At 45.0% G+C, this 23,433-nt stretch overlaps 2 protein-coding genes across 2 annotated transcripts; both read right to left on the reverse strand.

Annotated features, from left to right (window-relative positions):
* Nucleotides 1–840: 840 nt before the first annotated feature.
* On the reverse strand, nucleotides 841–14,064 carry cct7 (chaperonin containing TCP1, subunit 7 (eta)). Its single transcript, XM_046332708.1, has 13 exons — nucleotides 13,914–14,064; nucleotides 10,906–11,059; nucleotides 10,661–10,767; nucleotides 9,010–9,188; nucleotides 8,767–8,828; nucleotides 8,337–8,446; nucleotides 7,293–7,457; nucleotides 6,808–6,885; nucleotides 6,437–6,547; nucleotides 6,098–6,195; nucleotides 4,723–4,855; nucleotides 3,986–4,192; nucleotides 841–1,821 (listed from the first exon to the last, which is right to left on the reverse strand). Exons 1-13 carry the CDS (start codon nucleotides 13,917–13,919, stop codon nucleotides 1,594–1,596), a joined length of 1,638 nt encoding a protein of 545 aa, XP_046188664.1. The 5' UTR covers nucleotides 13,920–14,064; the 3' UTR covers nucleotides 841–1,593.
* A 5,056-nt stretch (nucleotides 14,065–19,120) lies between these two features.
* LOC124017498 (zinc finger protein 184-like) lies at nucleotides 19,121–21,077 on the reverse strand. Its single transcript, XM_046332709.1, has 2 exons — nucleotides 20,802–21,077; nucleotides 19,121–20,348 (listed from the first exon to the last, which is right to left on the reverse strand). Exons 1-2 carry the CDS (start codon nucleotides 20,965–20,967, stop codon nucleotides 19,183–19,185), a joined length of 1,332 nt encoding a protein of 443 aa, XP_046188665.1. The 5' UTR covers nucleotides 20,968–21,077; the 3' UTR covers nucleotides 19,121–19,182.
* Between the last annotated feature and the right edge of the window lie 2,356 nt (nucleotides 21,078–23,433).

The following is a 23,433-nucleotide window of genomic DNA, read 5'->3' on the forward strand; positions in this document are numbered from 1 at the left end:
GCCGGATGTGGAAGTCCTGGGCTGGTCATGAGGCCAGTTGGACATACTGCCAAATTCTCAAAAACGACATTGAGGTGGCTTATGGTAGAGAAATGAACATTCAATTCTCTGGCAAAAGCACAAGTGGACAAACCCTGCAGTCAGCATGCAGACTCAAAACGTGCCACATCTGTGGCATTGTGTTGTGTGACGAACCTACACATTTCAGAGTGCCATTTTATTGTCCAAGCAGAAGGTGCACCTGTGTAATGATCATGCTGTTTAAATCAGCTTCCAGGACAGCGGAGTCAATCACCACCTTCCGGAGACACCTGAAACCCCACCTCTTTAAGGAATACCTAGGATAGGATAAGTAATCCCTCTCACCCCCCTTTAAGATTTAGATGCACTATTGTAAAGTGACTGTTCCACTGGATGTCATAAGGTGAATGCACCAATTTGTAAGTCGCTCTGGATAAGAGCGTCTGCTAAATGACTTAAATGTAAATGTTGATATGCCACACCTGTCAGGGGAAATATCATCTTGGCCAAGGAGAAATGTTCACTAACAGGGATATAAATAAACTGAGAAATAAACTTTGTGCGTATGGAACATATCTGGGATATTTTATTTCACCTCATGAAACCAACACTTTACATGCGTTTATATTTTTGAGGCTTGCCAAAACAAAAAGGGGTTGAATACTTATTGTTATGGCAACCACCAACCGTCATTGAAGGGCAGGTAAACAATGCACCAGGATTTCGACTAGTGAAGTCTTCTAGATCATCAAATCCAAGGTATTTTCAGCTAATATTCAAACACACACCCCTCTTCCTGCAACACACAGGAGACCGGAGTTGAGCTGTAGAATTATTGATTTTAATGGTCCAATAATAAATAGCAACAAAGCAACAAAAACATTGTCAACATCATCGACTAACTCAGTGCGTGTGACAGTTACAAGCATTACAAAAGATGGCACCCTTGACTCTGTCCTAGACAATGGCTGGAGGGGGGGGGGTTCCTAAACATATGCAAAAAAACAACAAGAATATGGTATTATGGTGAGGCGGCTCAAGTATCCAACCATCTCAATGTGAAGCAATGTGAGACAAAGGGAATAAGAGTTGTGGTTAGTAGTTTGTAAGACACAGGCTGATGTTAGTCATGACAGGTGAATTGGTTTGGCCAACTAATGCATTAAGATGACTGGACAACATACAAGGCCATCACTTACAAGGAGAGAAAAGGGAAATTGGACCAAATTCTACCACCATCCAAGCCAGAGCCCAGAGTACCACTACTACCGTTGCTGTTGCACCCCTCCTGTAAGAAGTGTTGGAGGCGACTGAAGTGAGACTAGACCAGAGCCATAGACATACATCGCTCAGTAAACTCCATTAGAATTTAGAGCCTCTCTAATAGAACCGCCATGTTGGTTCCAAACATTCCAAAGACTATCACATTCTAATTCAAATGAACAGAATCTCATCTAGACTGCTGTTGTCATGGGAACATTTAGTAACAAAGTGGATGATTCTTTCCCATTTCACCTAGTTTGCCAGAATGTCGGTCTATGGCTCTGTAGGTTAGAGGTCAGGCCCCCCCCCTTAGTGAGCATGGGGTCTGCCACGTCCCCGGCCTCTCCCGCCCCCTGGTGGCCCTTCTACGCTACTGCGTGGATTCTTGATGGTCTCGTCCACTGAGAGGATGAGGCAGGCGGCCTCGCTGGCGGCGGTCAGTGCGTTGATACGCACGATGGAGGGTTCCCACACACACGCCAAGTAGTTATCAGCTATATCCTCATTGTTCACGTCTACACCGTACCACATACCACCCTAAGAGGAGAGGGGGAGAAGGGGGGAGGTTAGTGTGTGGATCTCTCATAGGGTTTGAGCAGTAAGCCTAATGAAGCAGACTATAAATGAAAAAAATAATTAATAAATAAAAATAATAAAATAAATAAATAAATAGGTGAAAAGTGGGTGCAGGTGCATCTGCGACAGCAGAAAATCAGATGCTAGTGGTTTTTCAACAGCAAGGCTCAGATCAACACGGCAAGCATCAACATAGTTGCTATTGTTAAAAAAATATGTTTCTATATTCGTATATCACACTCAAACTGAAAACAATGTGGCTACAATTCATTGGTTACTGACAGGACCCAAATATCACTTTTGAACACATGATTTTTGTAAAGTTCACGCAGTCAACATGTAGCCAAGTAGCAGGTCGGACAGTTTTTATCCCCATAATCAGAGTTGAACATGAATTTCGTCCCAGTACACACAAAAACAAAAATCATAGAATTCCATATAGAACCCCTATTAATTCAATAGGATCTGTGGGCCTAGTCGTAAAGACTTGTCATTTAACTTTTAAAAATGTATTAGCCCATCTTCTAATGAGGCATAAGCACAAGCAGTCATGTTATCAAACAACTACTTCAAAAGTCTTATGTGGGATCCCTGCAGGGTACGCAGGGATGCCAAAACGACAAGATGCCATGTTCATTTTAAAGCCAAATTTTTTGATTTTTTTCTGCTTATAAATTGTGACATTTGGTAGACTATTTGTTAAGTCAAATAGTCTACAATACCTTCTGTCATTGCTTGACGATCATTCAGAATACAAAAAATAAAAAAGCTTTGCTCACCAGAATAAGGTCACATCGATAGAATGTTGACGACGCAGCGGTCGTTCTACGTCGATAGAATGTTGACGACGCAGCGGTCGTTCTACGTCGATAGAATGTTGACGACGCAGCGGTCGTTCTACGTCGATAGAATGTTGACGACGCAGCGGTCGTTCTACGTCGATAGAATGTTGACGACGCAGCGGTCGTTCTACGTCGATAGAATGTTGACGACGCAGCGATCGTTCTACGTCGATAGAATGTTGACGACGCAGCGATCGTTCTACGTCGATAGAATGTTGACGACGCAGCGGTCGTTCTACGTCGATAGAATGTTGACGACGCACCGATCGTTCTACGTCGATAGAATGTTGACGACGCACCGATCGTTCTACGTCGATAGAATGTTGACGACGCACCGATCGTTCTACGTCGATAGAATGTTGACGACGCACCGATCGTTCTACGTCGATAGAATGTTGACGACGCACCGATCGTTCTACGTCGATAGAATGTTGACGACGCACCGATCGTTCTACGTCGATAGAATGTTGACGACGCACCGATCGTTCTACATCGATAGAATGTTGACGACGCACCGATCGTTCTACATCGATAGAATGTTGACGACGCACCGATCGTTCTACATCGATAGAATGTTGACGACGCACCGATCGTTCTACATCGATAGAATGTTGACGACGCACCGATCGTTCTATCTAGTTGACGGTCAAGTTCATTCATTTCGGCTTGGCTCACAGAGCAAGGACCGGGGGAGACATCCAAATGATAGTTTGAACAGTTTTAAAAGACCTGGAAAGCTGTGAAAACGATCCAACATGTTCTCTGATAGCATTTCAGTTGGTCTTAGATGCATATTTTGTGTGGTTGAAAAATGAAACTGTCACCTTTCATAAATATATATACATTTTTTTTTTAATCACATGTTTAGGCTACACAACAGGACCCTAAGCGACCAATCACATCCTCTCAAGATGTTGAAAGAAATATTTTTTCATATTTCTCCACTCCTGTCGGTCACTCATCTCTGGGTCGGCCAAGAGTTATCGTTCAACCACACCTCATTTGAGCGTTTTCAACAAGTTGAAGTCTATTGGCTCATTCTTCATGCAGTAATGATCAATTAATTAGGTTCCAAGAAAAATCCCCAAGTTTTCTAATGATTGTGACAGACTCATGTTTTAACGGTACGGTGTAACCCCCAATGTTGTTTTGAACTTACTTTCACCTCTACCCATAATGCAACACAATGAAAAGGTGACCAACGACAGTCAACATCTTGACTAAAGTGATCCGCTGGAACGTGCCCATCTACCCACCTGTGTAGGCATGGTGTGTGTGTGTACCTGTGCGTGCTTGGCGCGCAGCTTGTTGAGTATGTTGGTGGCGTCGAAGCCTGCGTTGTCACACAGCTGTCTGGGGATAATCTCTAGAGCCTTAGCGTATGCTCCAATCAGCAGCTGCTGCTTGCCAGGAATGGTTCTGGAATAATCACGCAGGTACTTTGAGAGTTCCATCTCAATCGCACCTCCGCCAGCCACGATGGAGTCATTCTGGAGAGGAGAGGATGGAGGGAGAGGTTAGTGAATGGTTCTAGAATAATCACGCAGGTACTTTGAGAGTTCCATCTCTATTGCACCAGCACCCCCTAGGATGGAGGAGAGGAGACGACAAGACGGAGGAAAGGAGACAATTTAGACTGTCGTTCTTATTTACAATGACGGCCTAGGAACATTGGGTTTAACTGCCTTGTCCAGGGGCAGAATGAGATGTTTACCTTGTCAGCTCAGGGAATTCGTTACTGGCCCAACGCTCTAACTACTAGGCTACTGACTTCAATGACTGTTAGGGAACAATGAAGCGTGCTGGATAGGAGGAAGCATTTACCTACACAGATGCCTTGGGTTAGTTTAGGTACCCAGCACAAGCACTGATTAAATATCAGCTCACTGTAGAAGGATGGCATTGGTTTAAGTCAGAGTTTGGTACAGGGAGCACTTGCCACAAAGGCCATTTTTTAGCTTTAGGATGTGCCCTCTATCCAACTCTATGGTTTAGGTCCAGTGGCCTGCGGTCAACCTACCTTGATGGCTCTGCGTACGATCATGATGGCGTCGTGTAGAGAGCGTTCCGTCTCCTCCATGAACTGCTCGGCTCCGCCCCTCAGGATGATGGTACACGTATGGGAGCGAGGACAACCCTTGAAGAAGTTATACCTGGAGGAACGGGGCACGCATTTAAAAAACACAGACTACAAAAATGACAATTTTAAACAAGGTTGGGTGAGATTCTCCCAATATTTGCTATACATTATTTTTTTAAAGACCCTGCCAGGCCAGTGAAATGTACTACAAGCCAGGGCTCGGTTTCCTGATATCGATGGAACTTAGAGGCTAATGAGTGTTTTAACACTGGCCTTGCATCCTCTCTCCTAACACGCATTGTTACAAAATGGCCGAAGACGAGACACGCGTTTCCCAAAACGCGGCGCAGAAAGAACGGTTTGCCAGGTGCGACGTTAGAGCACGTGTCGATAGGCCTAGGGATAGGAGAAAGGCAGCGCTGTTTTCTCCATTCAAACATCAAACGGGCCGCCTGAGGCGCAGCAGTCTCAGGCACTGCACCACAGTGCTTGAGGCATCACTACAGACCCGGGTTCGATCTCAGGTTGTGTCCTAATTGTCCGTCCCATAGGGTTCGCACAATTGGTCCTGAGTCATCCGGGATAGGAGGGTTTGGCCGGGGGGGCTTACTTGCGCTCTAGTGACGGGCATATAGGTGCAGCTGTCTTCCATGTTAAGGAGGGCGGGTGTTAAGGAGGGCGGGGCATGTTTTGGAGGGTCATGTTTTGGAGGACGCATGACTCGACTGTCGCATCTCCCGATCCCGTTGGGGAGTTGGAGCAATGAGACACGATCAAACTCGGATATAATGAAATTGGAGAGAAGGGGGTGAAATATAAAAACCATACCACTATTCCACAATACTGACAACCAGATCAAATCCTGGTTAAATTATCACCAATATGGCTGCAAATATTAAACCCGATTATTTTAGCCCAAATGCTTATCCTCCCTACAATAGGCCTAACGCACAAAATCATTGATTTTGCACTTCCTGAAATATATCGAGTCAAAAACTGGCAAAATATTAATTGAATTAAGGTGAAATTGATTTCAATGTATAGGTCTGTGTTGTCCACTGTAGGTCTCTTAAGACAGTCCTCTTGGTTTTCATTTGAAGAATAATTTTATACTTTGCACTTGTAGCCAACTTTGCACTGGACGGTCACAGAGACAAACATTTTTATTCTGTGTTTAGCGGAGATCTCCCGTAAAAAAAAAATATAAAAAAATGTGCAAAATAAGTTTTATCCAACAGCGCACTTAGCCGTTCTACAAATGTTCCTGAAGCAGTCGGCAAATAAACACACTGAAGTTCCTCCTAGGAGCTCTCACCTCTCTCCTCCAACCTGCACCTCCTCAAAGACTTCACAGCGCCCCAGGACATCGTCTGTCATGGAGCCAACACTGGTCTGGATGGAGCCCCCGCAGGCCTGGAGGACACATTACACCGTAAGAAATACAGCAACACATTAGGATCAATACAGTTTGAAAAAGCACAAACCAATAGAAGATACCATTGATAAGAATTACACCCCGACAGATGCTCTAAATTCAGACAAATGCTTGTGAACTTCTCAAATGAGAAAACAAGACATTTTCCAGGGCTTGGAAGACTCAACTAATGAACACAACCCAGTTTTAATATCCATATATCTGACTGCGATCCCCTACCATCATTGTCCTCTTGAGGTCCTCCTCCTGAACACGTCCAGCACAAAACAGATCCCGGTCAGCAAAGTACTGTGTGGCCACGTCTCCAATGGGCAGCTTGGACAGGACCACCTTAAAAAAAGGAGCAACATGTCACATTTCAGACAACTTTTGATTTCTTCATGCTTTTAAAACAAAGGTAACCACAACTGCTTTTGATTAGTTGAATAATTAATTTCCTAAAAATAAAAAGTCTGCTAGAATGAAAGTTAACAACGTCTAACCTTAGTCTCCGCTGCCAGCAAGCTAGCCTGTGGTAGTCACGGCAACCATTTCAACCAACTGTCAGAGGACATGTAAACCAGGGAAAAGGTTGTCTAGCTACTACGTACCTTGGCTCCTGACTTGTAGATCTTCTCCAGCTTGTCATAGAGGATGTTCCACTCTGCATCTACGATGGCCTGGTAGTCCTGGGGAGGGGACCCGAGGGGAAAAGGGTGCATAGACTTCACTCTCCCTCATTCATTTAAAAAGCATTGGTGTTGGGTAGTGTTATTTCCTATGGCTTAGTGAATAATACTATTTATATTTCAGATGCATACAGGGACAGTGTGATTGAATGGGACGCCATCTTTAGAGTCTGGCGGTAGTGCTTAGCCCAAGACCCCAGATCACATACATCACTGAAGATGTGGGTACGAATCACGTCTCTCATACATACACATATACATATATACATACATATATATATAAGCAGTTTGAAATGTCTGGTAATTGTCTTAGTTTAAATATGAATATAAGAATGATTTTTTTTAAAGTCACTAGTGATAATATAATAATGCCCCTTTATTGATTAATTGACTGATCGATTACTAACCTCGACAGACTTGACGCGGACCTCTGCATTGTCCTTCTCGGCCTTCAGTTCCAGCTCGACATTGAGCAGAGCGATCTTGGGCTGGTCGTAACGTTTAGGCTGCATCTCAAACCCGGCGTAGGAGAACGTCTTCTTGAAGGCCACGCCAGCTACCAGGTGAGACTCCTGTAGAGAGAGGAGGGGAGTAAAATGAGTCTCTTGTAGAGAGAGGAGGGGAGTAAAATGAGTCTCTTGTAGAGGGAGGAGGGGAGTAAAATGAGTCTCTTGTAGAAGGGGGGGGGGTAAAATTAGTCTCTTGTAGGAGGGGAGTAAAATTAGTCTCTTGTAGAAGGAGGAGGGGAGTAAAATTAGTCTCTTGTAGAAGGAGGAGGGGAGTAAAATTAGTCTCTTGTAGAAGGAGGAGGGGAGTAAAATTAGTCTCTCGTAGAAGGAGGAGGGGAGTAAAATTAGTCTCTCGTAGAAGGTGGAGGGGAGTAAAATGAGTCTCTCGTAGAAGGAGGAGGGGAGTAAAATGAGTCTCTTGTAGAGGGAGGAGGAGAGTAAAATTAGTCTCTCGTATAAGGAGGGGAGTAAAATTAGTCTCTTGTAGAGGGAGGAGGGGAGTAAAATGAGTCTCTTGTAGAGGGAGGAGGGGAGTAAAATGAGTCTCTTGTAGAGGGAGAGCGACTGCAATAGGTGGTGGAATAAATTAAACACTTTGAAAGGATCCAGACCACATGATAATGCACCAGACAGGAAGCTGGGTTGTACCGCGTTTACCCCAGGACAGGAGTAGACAAAAACATTTTTTACCTGGAAGACCAGGTGTGTTGAATGTAGGTAATCACTGAACTAATCAATTGGCCAGGTGTGGTGTTTAGTTGGAACAAAGAGTAGTTTACCCTGCTTTAGGACCTATAATGAGATAAAGTCCCAGCCCGACACCCCAAGATGGAGTAGAGCCGCTTTAGTATATTGAGATTCAGCACTGTAGTCTCATCTCACTAAAACGACACCCACCATCTTCCCTCTGTCACACGCAGCCCTACGGTGCTAGTCTTTTACCTCCAGAGCTCCTCCCTGCACCTTCTTGATCCCGATCATCTTGAGAGGCAGCAGCTCATCGAGCATCATGACAGCCTCCACCACCATCTCACTGAAGAACTCTTTCTGACCTGGGGTTGAATTACAACATTAATACAAGCTGTAGACTACAACCGTAACACCCATACTCTCTGAGAGACTACCAGTCGTTAGGGTTGCATTATTTTGGCAACTTTACAAAAAAAAAATACCCAGGTTGGAAAATTCCCAGAATCAATAAGGAATAAGCTGGAAATCCAGAATGGTTCAACCAAGATAACAAGTAAAAACAAAAAAGGGGGGAGTTTTAGTAACAAATGCCATAGATGAATTAATTGCAAGTCATTTGTAAAAGATAATTCCATCACCTTATGATTCTGTTGTTCAATAAAAAATTTAAAAAAGAACTGACCTGCGATCAGCTTGGAGTTCATGGCTGTGGCAGCACACTTCACCAAGAGTTCCCTCTGTTCTCTATAGGGAGGAGGGAGATAGAAGAGGGGGTGTAGACAGTGATCAGCTTGGAGTTCATGGCTGTGGTGGCACCAAGAGCTCCCTCTGTTCTCTAGAGGAAGACCACGGTTCAATCTGAAGTCCAACGGAAACACCTTCCTCTTTATTCAGTCCCCTTTGAAAGATCACACACACAACTCACTTCTTGTCGTCCTTCTTGACGGTGACAGAGATCTCTCGGATCTTCTTGACGGCCAGGTGCGTAGCGCTGCGGAAGGCTCTGATGATGGTCTGGGGGTGGAGACCCTCCTCCACGTACGGCTTCAACTGCTTCAGGAACTCTGCTGCCAACAGGGTTACAGACGTGGTACCGTCGCCCACCTGGACAGAGAATAGAACACAATGAATACTAATGGAGAGGGAACAGCCTAACACTAGAACGAGAGGAGCCAGCGGGAGGGGAGGGGGGATAGAGGAGCCAGCGGGAGGGGGGCTAGAGGAGCCAGTGGGAGGGGGCTAGAGGAGCCAGTGGGAGGGGGGCTAGAGGAGCCAGTGGGAGGGGGGGCTAGAGGAGCCAGCGGGAGGGAAGGGCTAGAGGAGCCAGCGGGAGGGAAGGGCTAGAGGAGCCAGCGGGAGGGAAGGGCTAGAGGAGCCAGCGGGAGGGAAGGGCTAGAGGAGCCAGCGGGAGGGAAGGGCTAGAGGAGCCAGCGGGAGGGAAGGGATAGAGGAGCCAGCGGGAGGGAAGGGATAGAGGAGCCAGCGGGAGGGGAGGGCTAGAGGAGCCAGCGGGAGGGAAGGGCTAGAGGAGCCAGCGGGAGGGGAGGGCTAGAGGAGCCAGCGGGAGGGGAGGGCTAGAGGAGCCAGCGGGAGGGAAGGGGGGCTAGAGGAGTCAGCGGGAGGGGAGGGGGGCTAGAGGAGTCAGCGGGGGGGGGGGCTAGAGGAGTCGGGAGGGGGGCTAGAGGAGCCAGGGGAGGGAAGGGCTAGAGGAGCCAGCGGGAGGGAAGGGCTAGAGGAGCCAGCGGGAGGGAAGGGCTAGAGGAGCCAGCGGGAGGGAAGGGCTAGAGGAGCCAGCGGGAGGGAAGGGCTAGAGGAGCCAGCGGGAGGGAAGGGATAGAGGAGCCAGCGGGAGGGAAGGGATAGAGGAGCCAGCGGGAGGGAAGGGATAGAGGAGCCAGCGGGAGGGAAGGGCTAGAGGAGCCAGCGGGAGGGAGGGCTAGAGGAGCCAGCGGGAGGGGAGGGCTAGAGGAGCCAGCGGGAGGGAAGGGGGGCTAGAGGAGTCAGCGGGAGGGGAGGGGGGGCTAGAGGAGTCAGCGGGAGGGGGGGGCTAGAGGAGTCAGTGGGGGGGGGGGGGGCTAGAGGAGTCAGTGGGAGGGGGGCTAGAGGAGTCAGTGGGAGGGGGGGGCTAGAGGAGTCAGTGGGAGGGGGGGGCTAGAGGAGTCAGTGGGAGGGGGGCTAGAGGAGTCAGTGGGAGGGGGGCTAGAGGAGTCAGTGGGAGGGGGGCTAGAGGAGTCAGTGGGAGGAGGGGGATAGAGGAGTCAGTGGGAGGGGGGCTAGAGGAGTCAGTGGGAGGGGGGGGCTAGAGGAGTCAGTGGGAGGGGGGCTAGAGGAGTCAGTGGGAGGGGGGGGCTAGAGGAGTCAGTGGGAGGGGGGCTAGAGGAGTCAGTGGGAGGGGGGCTAGAGGAGTCAGTGGGAGGGGGGCTAGAGGAGTCAGTGGGAGGGGGGGGCTAGAGGAGTCAGTGGGAGGGGGGCTAGAGGAGTCAGTGGGAGGGGGGCTAGAGGAGTCAGTGGGAGGGGGGCTAGAGGGGCCATCACTAACGCTTTCACAGATGGACTCAAACAAGACACACACAGACCTCGGCATCCTGGGAGCGTGCAATGTCCACCAGGGTCTTGGCAGCAGGGTGAACCACATCCAGCAGCTTCAGAATGGTCGCCCCGTCGTTAGAGATGGTGGCTTTACCTGAAGGGAGACATCCCCACACACACAGCTTCAGTATCACTGCGAAGCAAGTGTCCAACTACTGCAGGCCAGGCTTCCCTCCCCCCACTCTGACAGACCATGTTCCCCCCACTCTGACATCTCCTCCATCCCTCTCACCTCTGCCATCCACCATGAGTTTGTCCATGCCGCGAGGCCCAAGTGTGGTGCGGACGGCCTCAGCGATGACCTGGCAGGCATTGATGTTGCTGATCAGCTGAGGGACGCCCTGAGACGTATCTGTCCCCTCCTTAAGCAGGATAACCGGTGTGGGCTACGGGGAGAGGGAAGGATAGAATTGAGAGATGAGCAAGACATCCTTCAGCAAGATGTTGGCTGAGACATGACGGTCACTATGCAGACAAGTTGGACCCTGGCTAAGAGTGGGAAGGAAAACACGGGCGGAATCGCAGAATTTGGTAATAAAAATGGAATCAACTGTAAATGAAGATTGTTGCATAATTTTCTATATTTTAGCTGAAATTTATTTTTTTAAATGGGGGGGGGGGGGGGGGTGGGAAAAGCCAGACTCTTTCGTCATCTCACAACTTGGCTGTTACTTTGAGAAACATGTCGAAGAGGTTGTCAAGAGGGCCAAGTCGTCAAACCAAAACATTCGACACTAACCCCTAAATTCAGAGCAGAGCAATACCCAAAGAACTGAGTCAGGCGACAAGCTGTTTTGCACATTCTGTCAACATGCTATTGATTGGACCCGGAGTCTTGAGGCTCTATGTCAAGTAATTTTTATTTTCTATCAAGTAGAGGCTCAAGTCATCAAAATTCATGACTCAAACCCAAGTCATGACTCGTGTCCACACATTTGGCTTTAAGAGCAGTGTTTGATGAAATAATTAAGACAAATGCTGGCCTTCACAGATGCTACTGAAGTTGCCGATAATAGGAGACAACAGCAGGCTGCAGCCTATTTCATGTTGAGTGCCAGTTTAGTGACCTGCGCCAATTGTAAACTGGGGATTATTAGGTGATTATTAGGTGACCCTGATGGTTTGAGTGCCAGATTGGGAATTTAGCCAGGACACCGGGGTTAACACCCCTACTCTTACGATAAGTGCCATGGGATCTTTAATGACACTTTGTTTACTCGCTGTTTGAGGTTTAAGAAAAAATTACTTTGAGAAGCTTCACAGCTCATTAGAGGTGGCAAGCTAAGATTGTCAGAAACACCAAGATGGGAAATATTGTTTCTGGTGTTGTCTTATGTAAGGATGATCGTCCACAACCTTCTAGAAGCATCCTGAAACACTGTTTACATTTATTTCAGATGGCTGCCTCTCTTTACGTTTATAAGCTAATGATCAAATGCAGGTTTTGCTAAACATATCGTGTAGAAAGAGTATCCCAGCAGGCTATTGGCGTGCTCTTTTTGTTCTTCTTTCTCCAAGTTATATTGTGATTCTGAAACGTTTTATATTTTCTGTCTGGATTCATAGTCTCTCCCCTTTTAACTGTCCTAATTAACCAATGCGTATAACCTCCGATGATCAGGGAGAATCAGTCGGAGAGAATCAGCTTGAGCAAAGCGAGGTGTAGAATCACTAATCTACAAATAGTATTCCCTGCCATATTATACCCTTTGTTAAATTAAGATGTGCGACCCCCCCCCCCAACAAACAATCAAGTGCACCCAGATATAGAATGATCGGAGACGCTTGTGTCAATTAAAATGTCCTAGGATTTTCTTCCTGCAGCAAAGCCAGCGGAAGGATGGAAATACCAGTGAAACAAAAGGCCCAGCCCCACCCATTCAATATCGCCAGTGCGTAATAAAATGTCCACGGTAATAATCAAATAGTCTGAACGCTATAAAACTACTGTAACGTTACTACTTCCAAACTGATGGGGTGCAGTGACTGAGCACAGATCAACATGTAGCCAATCTGTTTAGCCAAAGGGCACGGTGGTTCCTCGCTATCAAACTAAAACTTATCCATGGTTAACGTTAGCTGCGTTTCTTGCTACCAAACACAACTCCCGTTGAATAGTGAGTAGCTAAGAGGGGGATGTGATTAATCTCGCCCGGGCCCCCGTGTTCTGCACCGGCTCAAAGTTAATGACATTCAATTTGGAACCGGGCTGCTGCCTTGCCCACAAAAGTGCCGTAATTAGGCATGTGTAGTAATGAGTAGGATTGATTTTAACGCTTTAGCCAGCTGCCTCCCCAATGAACTTGTTATACATGCGAATATGTATTACGTAAAAGATCCGATGAAGTATGCTGCATTGTCAAAATGACCGAGCGGTTTCATTTGATTAAGGCCAAGCAAGGGCGCTCCCTTCTCCCCACTTTTGCTCGATAACATGACGGGCTTTACATCGGTTCAACGTAAAATAACGTATCCAGGGTCTAAGGGGCTAGCCTTCGTATATTTGTCAATAACAGACCATCAAAACATGCTTTAAATGGACCCACGTGGGAAATATAACCCGCTAACTAGCTTAGCAGGAAAGTTCTCGACTGTTCTGACCATCTGATGCGCCACAACGCCGTCAAGACCGACTCCTCATTAACTACTACTGTGGTTAGTGAGGTTATTATTTCTTTTGCATTTCAATTAACCCGTTTCTCCTAACCCGCTGCATAAATTATACCCTATTACGAGAATTCAAACCTTTTTTGACAAAATTTGACCCAAAAAAAACGGGATCCTTCAAACCGTGACCGATAACCACACCTAGCCAGCTAGCAACGTTAGCACAAGTTGACAAAGCCCGTGCGTAGCTATTTTACCTAACAAACCAGACGCGATGACTACTACGAAAACATATACATGGGTTTAAAACTATAAACCCCTATGTCAGCATATCATTAATGTGCATAGCTAACCCTCACCCCAAAAATGTTATGAACTAACCGAACAGGACCGTCACTAGCTAAGGAGCTAACTGGTAACCGGTATGCCCTTTTGATGCGAGGTGACGCTACTTGTTAGCATCGTGATAACGGTGGACTTTATAACGTATTTTATTTGAAAGATAATGCGTCAATCTGGATAGAAAGAGTACACATTTTACAATACATGCAATTTGGTAACACATATACAGGGATAATTTGACGGATGCGGGTAGATTTTGTCTGAATGAGCGAAGCATGAACGGCTACTCACCATCATCTTTACAATTCTTTAGAGAGAAGCGGCACCGGGGTTCTATCCCACAATGCAGTTCGACTATGAGCTTCTCTTCCTGTTTAAGATGTATCTATTTTTAGCAGGGGTAACGTTGTACTTGTCACGCTTCAGAATTGGAACACGATTCAATTGATCTTATTTTGACGTTGACGAATTGTATATTTCCAGTCCCAATTCAATGACATTCTTTGCAATTTATCTTGATATCGGCGTTATCTTGTTGAGTACACGCGGTCACATCAGTCCCAAGCCGTTGCAGGTAGTTCATGAGTCGACTGTTAAAAATGTAATGTCTTTCAATGCAGTTCATACAATAAATTATCATCCTAGAACATCATATATAAAATAATGATACTTTTCCCCTTTCAACTGTGCTATTAATAATTGTAGCTGTTTCCATACATGCAGTTTCTGCACATCTATTTCCATTATCTCTACTCTGTACCTAATAGAACTTGGGGCAGCAGTGGAGGGGTTCCTCGATGTCCACATTACTGAGGACTTAACGTGGACCTCTCACACCAGCACAGTCGTGAAGAAGGCACGGCCACTTGGATCCTTAGGAACTTCTACAGCTGCACCATCGAGAGCATATAAACACTGGTTGTATCACTATATGGTAAGGCAACTGCACGCTCTCGACCGGAAGAGCCTACAGCGGGTGGTGCGGACGGCCCAGCGCATCACTGGGGATGAGACGTACATGCCAGGCGGTGTCTGAGAAAAGCCTGAAAAACTCAGCCACCTGAGACATGGACTGTTCTCCGTGCTACTGTCCGGCGGACCGTACCCGTGCATTAATGCTCAGACCAACAGACTCCTAAACAGCTTCTATCCCCTGGCCATAATACTGTTAAATGGCTGACAACTACTGCCTCACCTCACCCCTACACTGCTGCTAAAATTAGTATTGATTACGCTGTCGTTCATTGATTATTGCCTTTACCATTAGTATCTATTTATCCTGCCTCTATTCACTATTAGTCCTGTTTACATGTACATCTATCTATAGTGCCTTCAGAATGTTGTTTTACAGCCTGAATTTTAAATATATAAAAATTCAGGCCTACACACATTAACCCATAATGTCAAAGTGGAACTAGGTTTGTCAAAATGTTCAACTCCTTTGTTATGGCAAGCCTAAATAAGTTCAGGAGTAAACATTTGCTTAACATGGAACCCAAACCGGCCGCGCGCCATCGTGAATAAATTAATTTTGTCCCCAAACGCGATCACGACATGCAGGTTAAAATATCAAAACAAACTCTGAACCAATTACATTCATTTGGGGACCGGTCGAAAAGCATTAAAACTTTATGGCAATTTAGCTAGCTAGCTTGCACTTGCTAGCTAATTTGTCCTGCGATATAAACATTGTGTTGTTATTTTACCTGAAATGCACAAGGTCCTCTACTCCACCAATTAATCCACACATAAAATGGTCAACCGAATCGTTTCTAGTCATCTCTCCTCCTTCCAGGCTTTTTCTTCTATGAACTTCTAAGGCGATTGGCATCTATACTTTCATAGTATTACCACAACGACCGTCAGCTCAGTTTGTTTTTCAATCACCTACGTGGCTATAACCAATGAGATGTCACGTGGGTATCTACTTCTATAAGCCAATGAGGGTATGGGTGAGGCAGGACTTGCAGTGCGATCTGCGTCACAAATAGAACTGACTTCTATTTTATCCGTTGGCAACGCAGACGCTCGCTGACAACACGATGGTGGTAGGCCTGATCACCGACAACGATGAGACAGCCTATAGGGAGGACGTCAGTGACCTGGCAGTGTGGTGCCAGGACAAAAACCTCTCCCTCAATGTCACCAAGTTAAAAGAGCTGATCATGGACTACAGGAAATGGAGGGTCAAGCACACCCACATCCACCTTGACGGGGCTGTAGTGAAGCGGGTCGAGAGCTTCATGTTCAGCTGCACCATTGAGAGCATCTTGACTGGCTGAATCACTGCTTGGTATGGCAACTTATTGGCATCCGACCGCAAGGCGCTACAGAGGGTAGTGCGTACAGCCCAGTACATCACTGGGGCTGAGAACACTGACGTCCAGGACCTCTATACCAGGCGGTGTCAGAAGAAGGCCCTAAAAATTGTCAAAGACTCCAGCCACCCAAGTCATAGACTGTTCTCTCCGCTACCGCACGGCAAGCGGTACCGATACACCAAGTCTGGAACCAGCAGGACCCTGAACAGCTTCTACCTCCAAGCAGTAAGACTGATAAACAGTCTTGTGGCTTGGGGGTACCCGGATTAACAGCATTCAGAAGAAATGAATATACACAATATGTAAAAACCAGCTCCTCCCTTATCAGAGATTGACTATTTGTTGCTTTCCCACCACCTAAGATTCCCTAAAGACAGCCACTAAAGGTCCTGTTAACTGACTGATATTATCTCATAGGAAGAAAAGGTATAAGATATCTTAAGCATGTGTTGACCTCAGACCTTATTTTCAGCGTTTATCCCAAAACCCTATTCTTTTCTCATTCATTTTTCCAACAGGGATGGCTGAATGAACCAGAGGTAACTAATTTCCGGGTTTTAGGACTACAAGCTCTCGAGCTCCATTGCCTTTCCAACAGAGTATGTAGGAGGAGTTGAGCTCCCGCTAAAAACCGATCCATGCTTACAGGGGGAAAAACTGCGCTCCAAATTCGCTCCATTCATTAAAATCACAATTTAACCATCACCCATCTATTTTTTGTGAATACCTGGACCTACCAATTGTTTTTTAAGTATTGAAACCAAACCATCTGGATTTGAATGAAAAGTATTTGAATAAATTTGAAAAGGTGAATGTAAGAAGTGAACATCATTACAAATAGGCTACATGTCGTATTAAACAACATATAAACACTCTAAATAGGTCAGGAGCCTGACAGGAAGCCTAAAAGGAACAAACATGAATTATTTAGGCTATATTATTTATATTATTTGAAGGCTATAGCCTACAAAGAAATACACTGTGAAACGAGTGCGACACAACAGCATTTAATCAACATTCTGTTGTATTTAATCATTATAGTCTACAAATATACGCATATAGGCTGTGACTTGCTTATAATTAAATAACAATGAAATGAAAACTGCCTAATGTACTTTTCCCCTGACACCCACGGGTACTAGTTACATTTCGAATGCTTAGCAGGACAGAAATTGTGCAATTCACACACTTATCAGAACATCCCTGGTCATCCCTACTGTCTCTGATCTGGCGGACTCACTAAACACAAATGCTTCCTTTGTAAATGATGTCAGACCAACCTCACATTCAATTCATGCATATGTACATCATATATTTCAGCAGATTTCGTGCGTATTGTTTACACCCTAATTCACGAGTTAATGCTTGGAGTCTTCACAGATCGTATGACAGAAAACACAACCTTTCTTTCTTTACATGAATTACATTTATGACAGTGTTATGTGTCATTATTAAGAATGTACGAATTGAATTAGAGCATTGAAGTTAAACCCTGTACAAACTATGGATCTTGGAGTCCCTCGGGAAAATGCACTGTGTGTGTTACTATGCCTACGTGTCTCACCGTGAAACCAGTTCTCATGCGCACACAAACCCAAAGTAATGTAGGCCTGTGCCATTGCAACATCGAATGCTTCTCACCGAACGTTAAAACCGTATCTAAATCAAAAGAGGCAATTTATAGGCCTACTGTCATTAGAGTAGTCTACTTGTTGGATGAATTGGATGCGCACTGGCGTCTAGCTGTAGGCTAGTTGTCTAGTGATATTGTCCACCATCATCAGCCGATCCAGGAAAGAAACAGAAAATAATAAAGCTAAACTAACCGTCTCCAACTTCTGGCTACGGATGGCACCGAGAACACCGGTTCCCGCGCGCACCTGGAAAAACAACGCACAACGCTCTAAACAGCTGACTGACAAAGGCAAACGATGATAAACCAACTGATAAATCTAATGCGTTGTGGCTATCAAGGACAAAGAGGCATGGCAAACAAATGGCAAAAATTAATAAGTACACCAGAAAATCTATGCTTAAACATATTTACCACTATTTTAAACTTGAAACATATAGAATGCTTCAATTAGAATTAAAGACTTTCGACATGGGAAACTGAATGCAGCGCATCTGCAGTAACCGAGTATTCCAGCCACTTTCTTTTTATGAACCAGTTGCTATTTAATGAAAGTTGTTGTACAGAAAACCTGTGGCTACGGTAGGATTCTAGGCTAATCTGGTCTGGCTCCTCTGTTCCAAGGTCATCAGGAACAGTCGGAGTTGGAGGCGGCTGGGGAGCCATTATCCTGGAGGCGCTTTTGGAAGGGTGGGTAGACTGCGCATTTAGCAAGCTGGAGCTCGTCATCGCTGTTGGGCCTGGTGGCGGCCTGTGGTTTGATGCTGCTGCTCATCGCTCTCCTAATCGTCATGGTGAACCCCATTTCTGATATCCACCGTGGCAGATTAACTAGTTTGAGCCAGCTAAATAGGCTAAGGCTAATAACACAAACACATTTTACAGCTAGCTAGCCAAGAGTGAAGCAGCTTCAACGGTACAGCTAATACATCGAAATTAAATATTACAGGCGTAGGAGTATCGTGTTATTCACTTAGCCTACCACAGAGATGAGAAGTGTTTTCTCCCCAAAGGAAAATACCTAACCACCTAGTGGCTTTCCATAGCCCCCCTACACACACCGCAGAGCGCCCTGTTGTGTCGAAACAGTGCAGCGTATAAATATATTTTTTTTATGTGCCAACCTGTCACTCAATCATTAAAACTTTGTTGCTATTTTTATATAGGGACATAAAACTACTACTGAGGGAGCTACTAAGTTTTAACTGAGGCGGCTAAGCCCCCTCATCCAGCCAGGCTCGCCCCAGGACCCTTGTATGCAGTGTGAGAGGCCTGACAAGGAGGCCATAGATGTATTCGTCTCCCAAGTCATTCTTGGGGTTGTCTGAAGTCTGCTTGATTGAAGCGGGGTACATGGGTCCCCCTCCTCTTCCGCTCCGATCCTCTTCTGCAATTGTGTTCAATATAAATGTATCAATAAAGCCCGACCATTCTGTCATCACCCTGAGAGACATTCCAAATCAAAACGACCAGATATTACTGTTTCTAATTAAGGTAAAATTTCAACAGACCTGTGAATTTCCTGCAATACTCTGTACTCATCGTTCAAATCCAAATCAAACTTTATTTACATACAATGTTTTATGACAATCTATGATACATTTATTCATCTGAGAGACACAGTATGAATGGTCTGGAGTTGCTCTCCTTTCGTAAGAGTGTTGGTCACATCCTTTCTTTTTATTCCCATCTTCTGACTGATTTTATTTCTTCTGTCTGTTTTTCCCTCTTTGTGGATATTGTCCATATGCTTCAGCAGATGAGTCTTCTGAGTGAATCTTTTACCACAGACTGAGCAGCCATGTTGTTTCTCTCCTGTGTGAGTCAGTATGTGCAAATTCAGGTTTCCCTTCCGATTGAACATTTTTCCACAGTCTCTACAGCTAAATGGTTTCTCTCCTCTATGAATGCGTATATGTTTATTTAGGTGCTCCTTGCGATTAAAGCTTTTCCCACAGTCACCACAGCTAAAGGGTTTCTCTCCTGTGTGAGTCTGTCTATGTTTAGTTAGGTGCTCCTTGCGATTGAAGGTTTTCCCACAGTCACCACAGGTAAATGGTTTCTCTCCTGTGTGAATATTCATGTGTCTGGACAGATGTCCTTTTTGTTTGAAGGTCTTGCCACAAAAGGGGCAGGTGCAGGGTTTACCACCGTGACAGAGTCGGACATGGGCCTTCAGTTTACAGGTGGAGTTGTAGCATTCACTTAGGCTCTTCTTGGCAAGAGTCACATGCCTCTGCAGGTCAGCTTCCAGAGCTTTTCTGGACATGATGCTGGGCTTGGAACGGTGTTTCTCTATTGGTCGAATGAGATCCAAAGGTGGGCTGGGATCCAATAGTGGACTGTTGTAAAGTCTTACTGGGTCAATGCTTACAGCTGAGCTGTGGCTTGATGCATTGTTTTGATTATCTGGAGGGTCACAGTGAATGTTGAGACCCTTTAGGTGGGTCACGGTGCCAAAAGATGTGAGATGCACTGGTTTAGGTTCACTCTCTCTGTTCTCCACAGTCTGTGTTTGGGGAAGAGTCAAGAACCAAAGATGGTCCTCCTGATCACATTCACTTTTCACGGAAGTTGAAGGGAATATGGAGTCTTTGGTATGAATGAGCCCTTGAAGCTGCTCTTCCTCCTGACTGGTTCTCAGTTCCTCCTGTTCCTCTTTAATCTGTGTGATCTCTGGGTCCTCCTGCCCCAGACTGGGGCTCCACTCCTGCTCACAGTGCTGCTGCTCAGGGGGAACCTCCTCTTCAGAGACAGAGAGCTGCAGGGAGTCTGGAGGGAAGGAGCAGAGGTTACCTATACAGCCTTTAGACAAGTAAGCATTGAACTGTTAGTCTACACCTGTTGTTTACTAAGCATGTGGTATAACATTTGATTTGATGGTTGGGGTCCATTTGAATTTAAGCTTGTAAATGTAATATAAAAGTAAACTCAAATTCCAATCCAATAACAACAACATGTATATTTTAAATGAGCTCCTAATACATTAAAAAGCTATTTATTTCTAAAGTTTGTCAATTCATTAATTATAAATTCAAATAACTTCCTGGTTTGTGACAAAGACTGTTTGACAAAGACTATGTTTTTACCCATGTATGGTAAACGCATATATATATATTTTTTTAAGTGCAATTGTTGAAATGGTGATCACTGTTAGCCTAAACAGTGTGGAGTGTATTAATAGAGTAGAACTATAGTTAGCTATCAGTAGCGCTACATACTAACCTATTTTACATAGTTGTGTCTCTGGTGTGATCCCCAGCAGTCTCCGTAGCCGATCATTCTCCTCCTGGTACTCCACTACCGTTTTCTCAACTGCACCGAAAATCTCCACAGCAGCCGCCGTTAAACGCTCATTTAAAAACAAACGTAACAACTGTAGTTTAGACATTTTCAGTCGACTGAGAGTTGGGTATTCAGCTACTATGGCTTCGTCAACGAAGGAAGAATGGCTGTCATAAACAAACCATACCCGCTGACAATGTCTTGTGCTGCGTTCATAACCTTCTTCTTTGCTGATGTTTATTGGCGGACTACACTCATAAAGTGTATTGCCGCCACCTACTGTACGGGAAATGTAAAAAAAATACCACAAAAACAAAAAATGTTGTGGATGAACAAATCATACTAAATTACCAACAATGAATACATTAACACGGACCAAATTCACGCCACTACCCTGAATGGCAAACAAAAACGGTACTATTCAGATCCCTACACCTGGGAGGGGGGAACTTATTTTTTATTTATTTTATTTCACCTTTATTTAACCAGGTAGGCTTGTTGAGAACAAGTACTCATTTGCAACTGCGACCTGGCCAAGATAAAGCATAGCAGTGTGAACAGACAACACAGAGTTACACATGGAGTAAACAATTAACAAGTCAATAACACAGTAGGAAAAAAAAGGGGAGTCTATATACATTGTGTGCAAAAGGCATGAGGTAGGCGAATAATTACAATTTTGCAGATTAACACTGGAGTGATAAATGATCAGATGGTCATGTACAGGTAGAGATATTGGTGTGCAAAAGAGCAGAAAAGTAAATAAATAAAAACAGTATGGGGATGAGGTAGGTAAAAATGGGTGGGCTATTTACCGATAGACTATGTACAGCTGCAGCGATCGGTTAGCTGCTCAGATAGCAGATGTTTGAAGTTGGTGAGGGAGATAAAAGTCTCCAACTTCAGCGATTTTTGCAATTCGTTCCAGTCACAGGCAGCAGAGAACTGGAACGAAAGGCGGCCAAATGAGGTGTTGGCTTTAGGGATGATCAGTGAGATACACCTGCTGGAGCTCTGACAGCATCAACCTCACTGACTTATTAAAGACAGAATTCACATTAGGGGAAACAGTGCCACTTGGCCATTCTAACACCTGGATATGTTTATTTTTGAACCATTCCATTGTAGATTTTGCTTTATGTTTTGGATCATTGTCTTGTTGGAAGACAAATCTCCGTCCCAGTCTCAGGTCTTTTGCAGACTCCACCAGGTTTTCTTCCAGAATGGTCCTGTATTTGGCTCCATCCATCTTCCCATCAATTTGAACCATCTTCCCTGTCCCTGCTGAAGAAAAGCAGGCCCAAACCATGATGCTGCCACCACCATGTTTGACAGTGGGGATGGTGTGTTCATGGTGATGAGCTGTGTTGCTTTTACGCCAAACATAACATTTTGCATTGATGCCAAAAAGTTCAATTTTGGTTTCATCTGACCAGGGCACCTTCTTCCACATGTTTGGTGTGTCTCCCAGGTGGCTTGTGGCAAACTTTAAACGACACTTTTTATGGATATCTTTAAGAAATGGCTTTCTTCTTGCCACTCTTCCATAAAGGCCAGATTTGTGCAATATACGACTGATTGTTGTCCTATGGACAGAGTCTCCCACCTCAGCTGTAGATCTCTGCAGTTCATCCAGAGTGATCATGGGCCTCTTGGCTGCATCTCTGATCAGTCTTCTCCTTGTATGAGCTGAAAGTTTAGAGGGACGGCAAGGTCTTGGTAGATTTGCAGTGGTCTGATACTCCTTCCATTTCAATATTATCGCTTGCACAGTGCTCCTTGGGATGTTTAAAGCTTGGGAAATCTTTTTGTAACCAAATCCGGCTTTAAACTTCTTCACAACAGTATCTCGGACCTGCCTGGTGTGTTCCTTGTTCTTCATGATGCTCTCTGCGCTTTTAACGGACCTATGAGTCTATCACAGTGCAGGTGCATTTATACGGAGACACACAGGTGGATTGTATTTATCATCATTAGTCATTTAGGTCAACATTGGATCATTCAGAGATCCTCACTGAACTTCTGGAGAGAGTTTGCTGCACTGAAAGTAAAGGGGCTGAATAATTTTGCACGCCCAATTTTTCATTTTTTGATTTGTTAAAAAAGTTTGAAATATCCAATAAATGTCGTTCCACTTCATGATTGTGTCCCACTTGTTGTTGATTCTTCACAAAAAAATACAGTTTTATATCTTTATGTTTGAAGCCTGAAATGTGGCAAAAGGTCGCAAAGTTCAAGGGGGCCGAATATTTTCGCAAGGCACTGTATATACTGTACTCAATACCATCTACTGTATCTTGCCTATGCCGCTCTGTACCATCACTCACTCATATATCCTTATGTACATATTCTTTATCCCCTTACACTTGTGTCTATAAGGTAGTAGTTTTGGAATTGTTAGCTAGATTACTTGGTGGTTATTACTTCATTGTCGGAACTAGAAGCACAAGCATTTCGCTACACTCGCATTAACATCTGCTAACCATGTGTATGTGACAAATACAATTTGATTTGATTTATTTTATTTGAAGCCCCCCCCCCCTTAGAAAAATGTTTCTGCAATGTTGACAAT

The sequence above is a fragment of the Oncorhynchus gorbuscha genome, unplaced genomic scaffold (assembly GCF_021184085.1).
Source record: "Oncorhynchus gorbuscha isolate QuinsamMale2020 ecotype Even-year unplaced genomic scaffold, OgorEven_v1.0 Un_scaffold_261:::fragment_2:::debris, whole genome shotgun sequence".
NCBI lineage: Eukaryota > Metazoa > Chordata > Actinopteri > Salmoniformes > Salmonidae > Oncorhynchus > Oncorhynchus gorbuscha.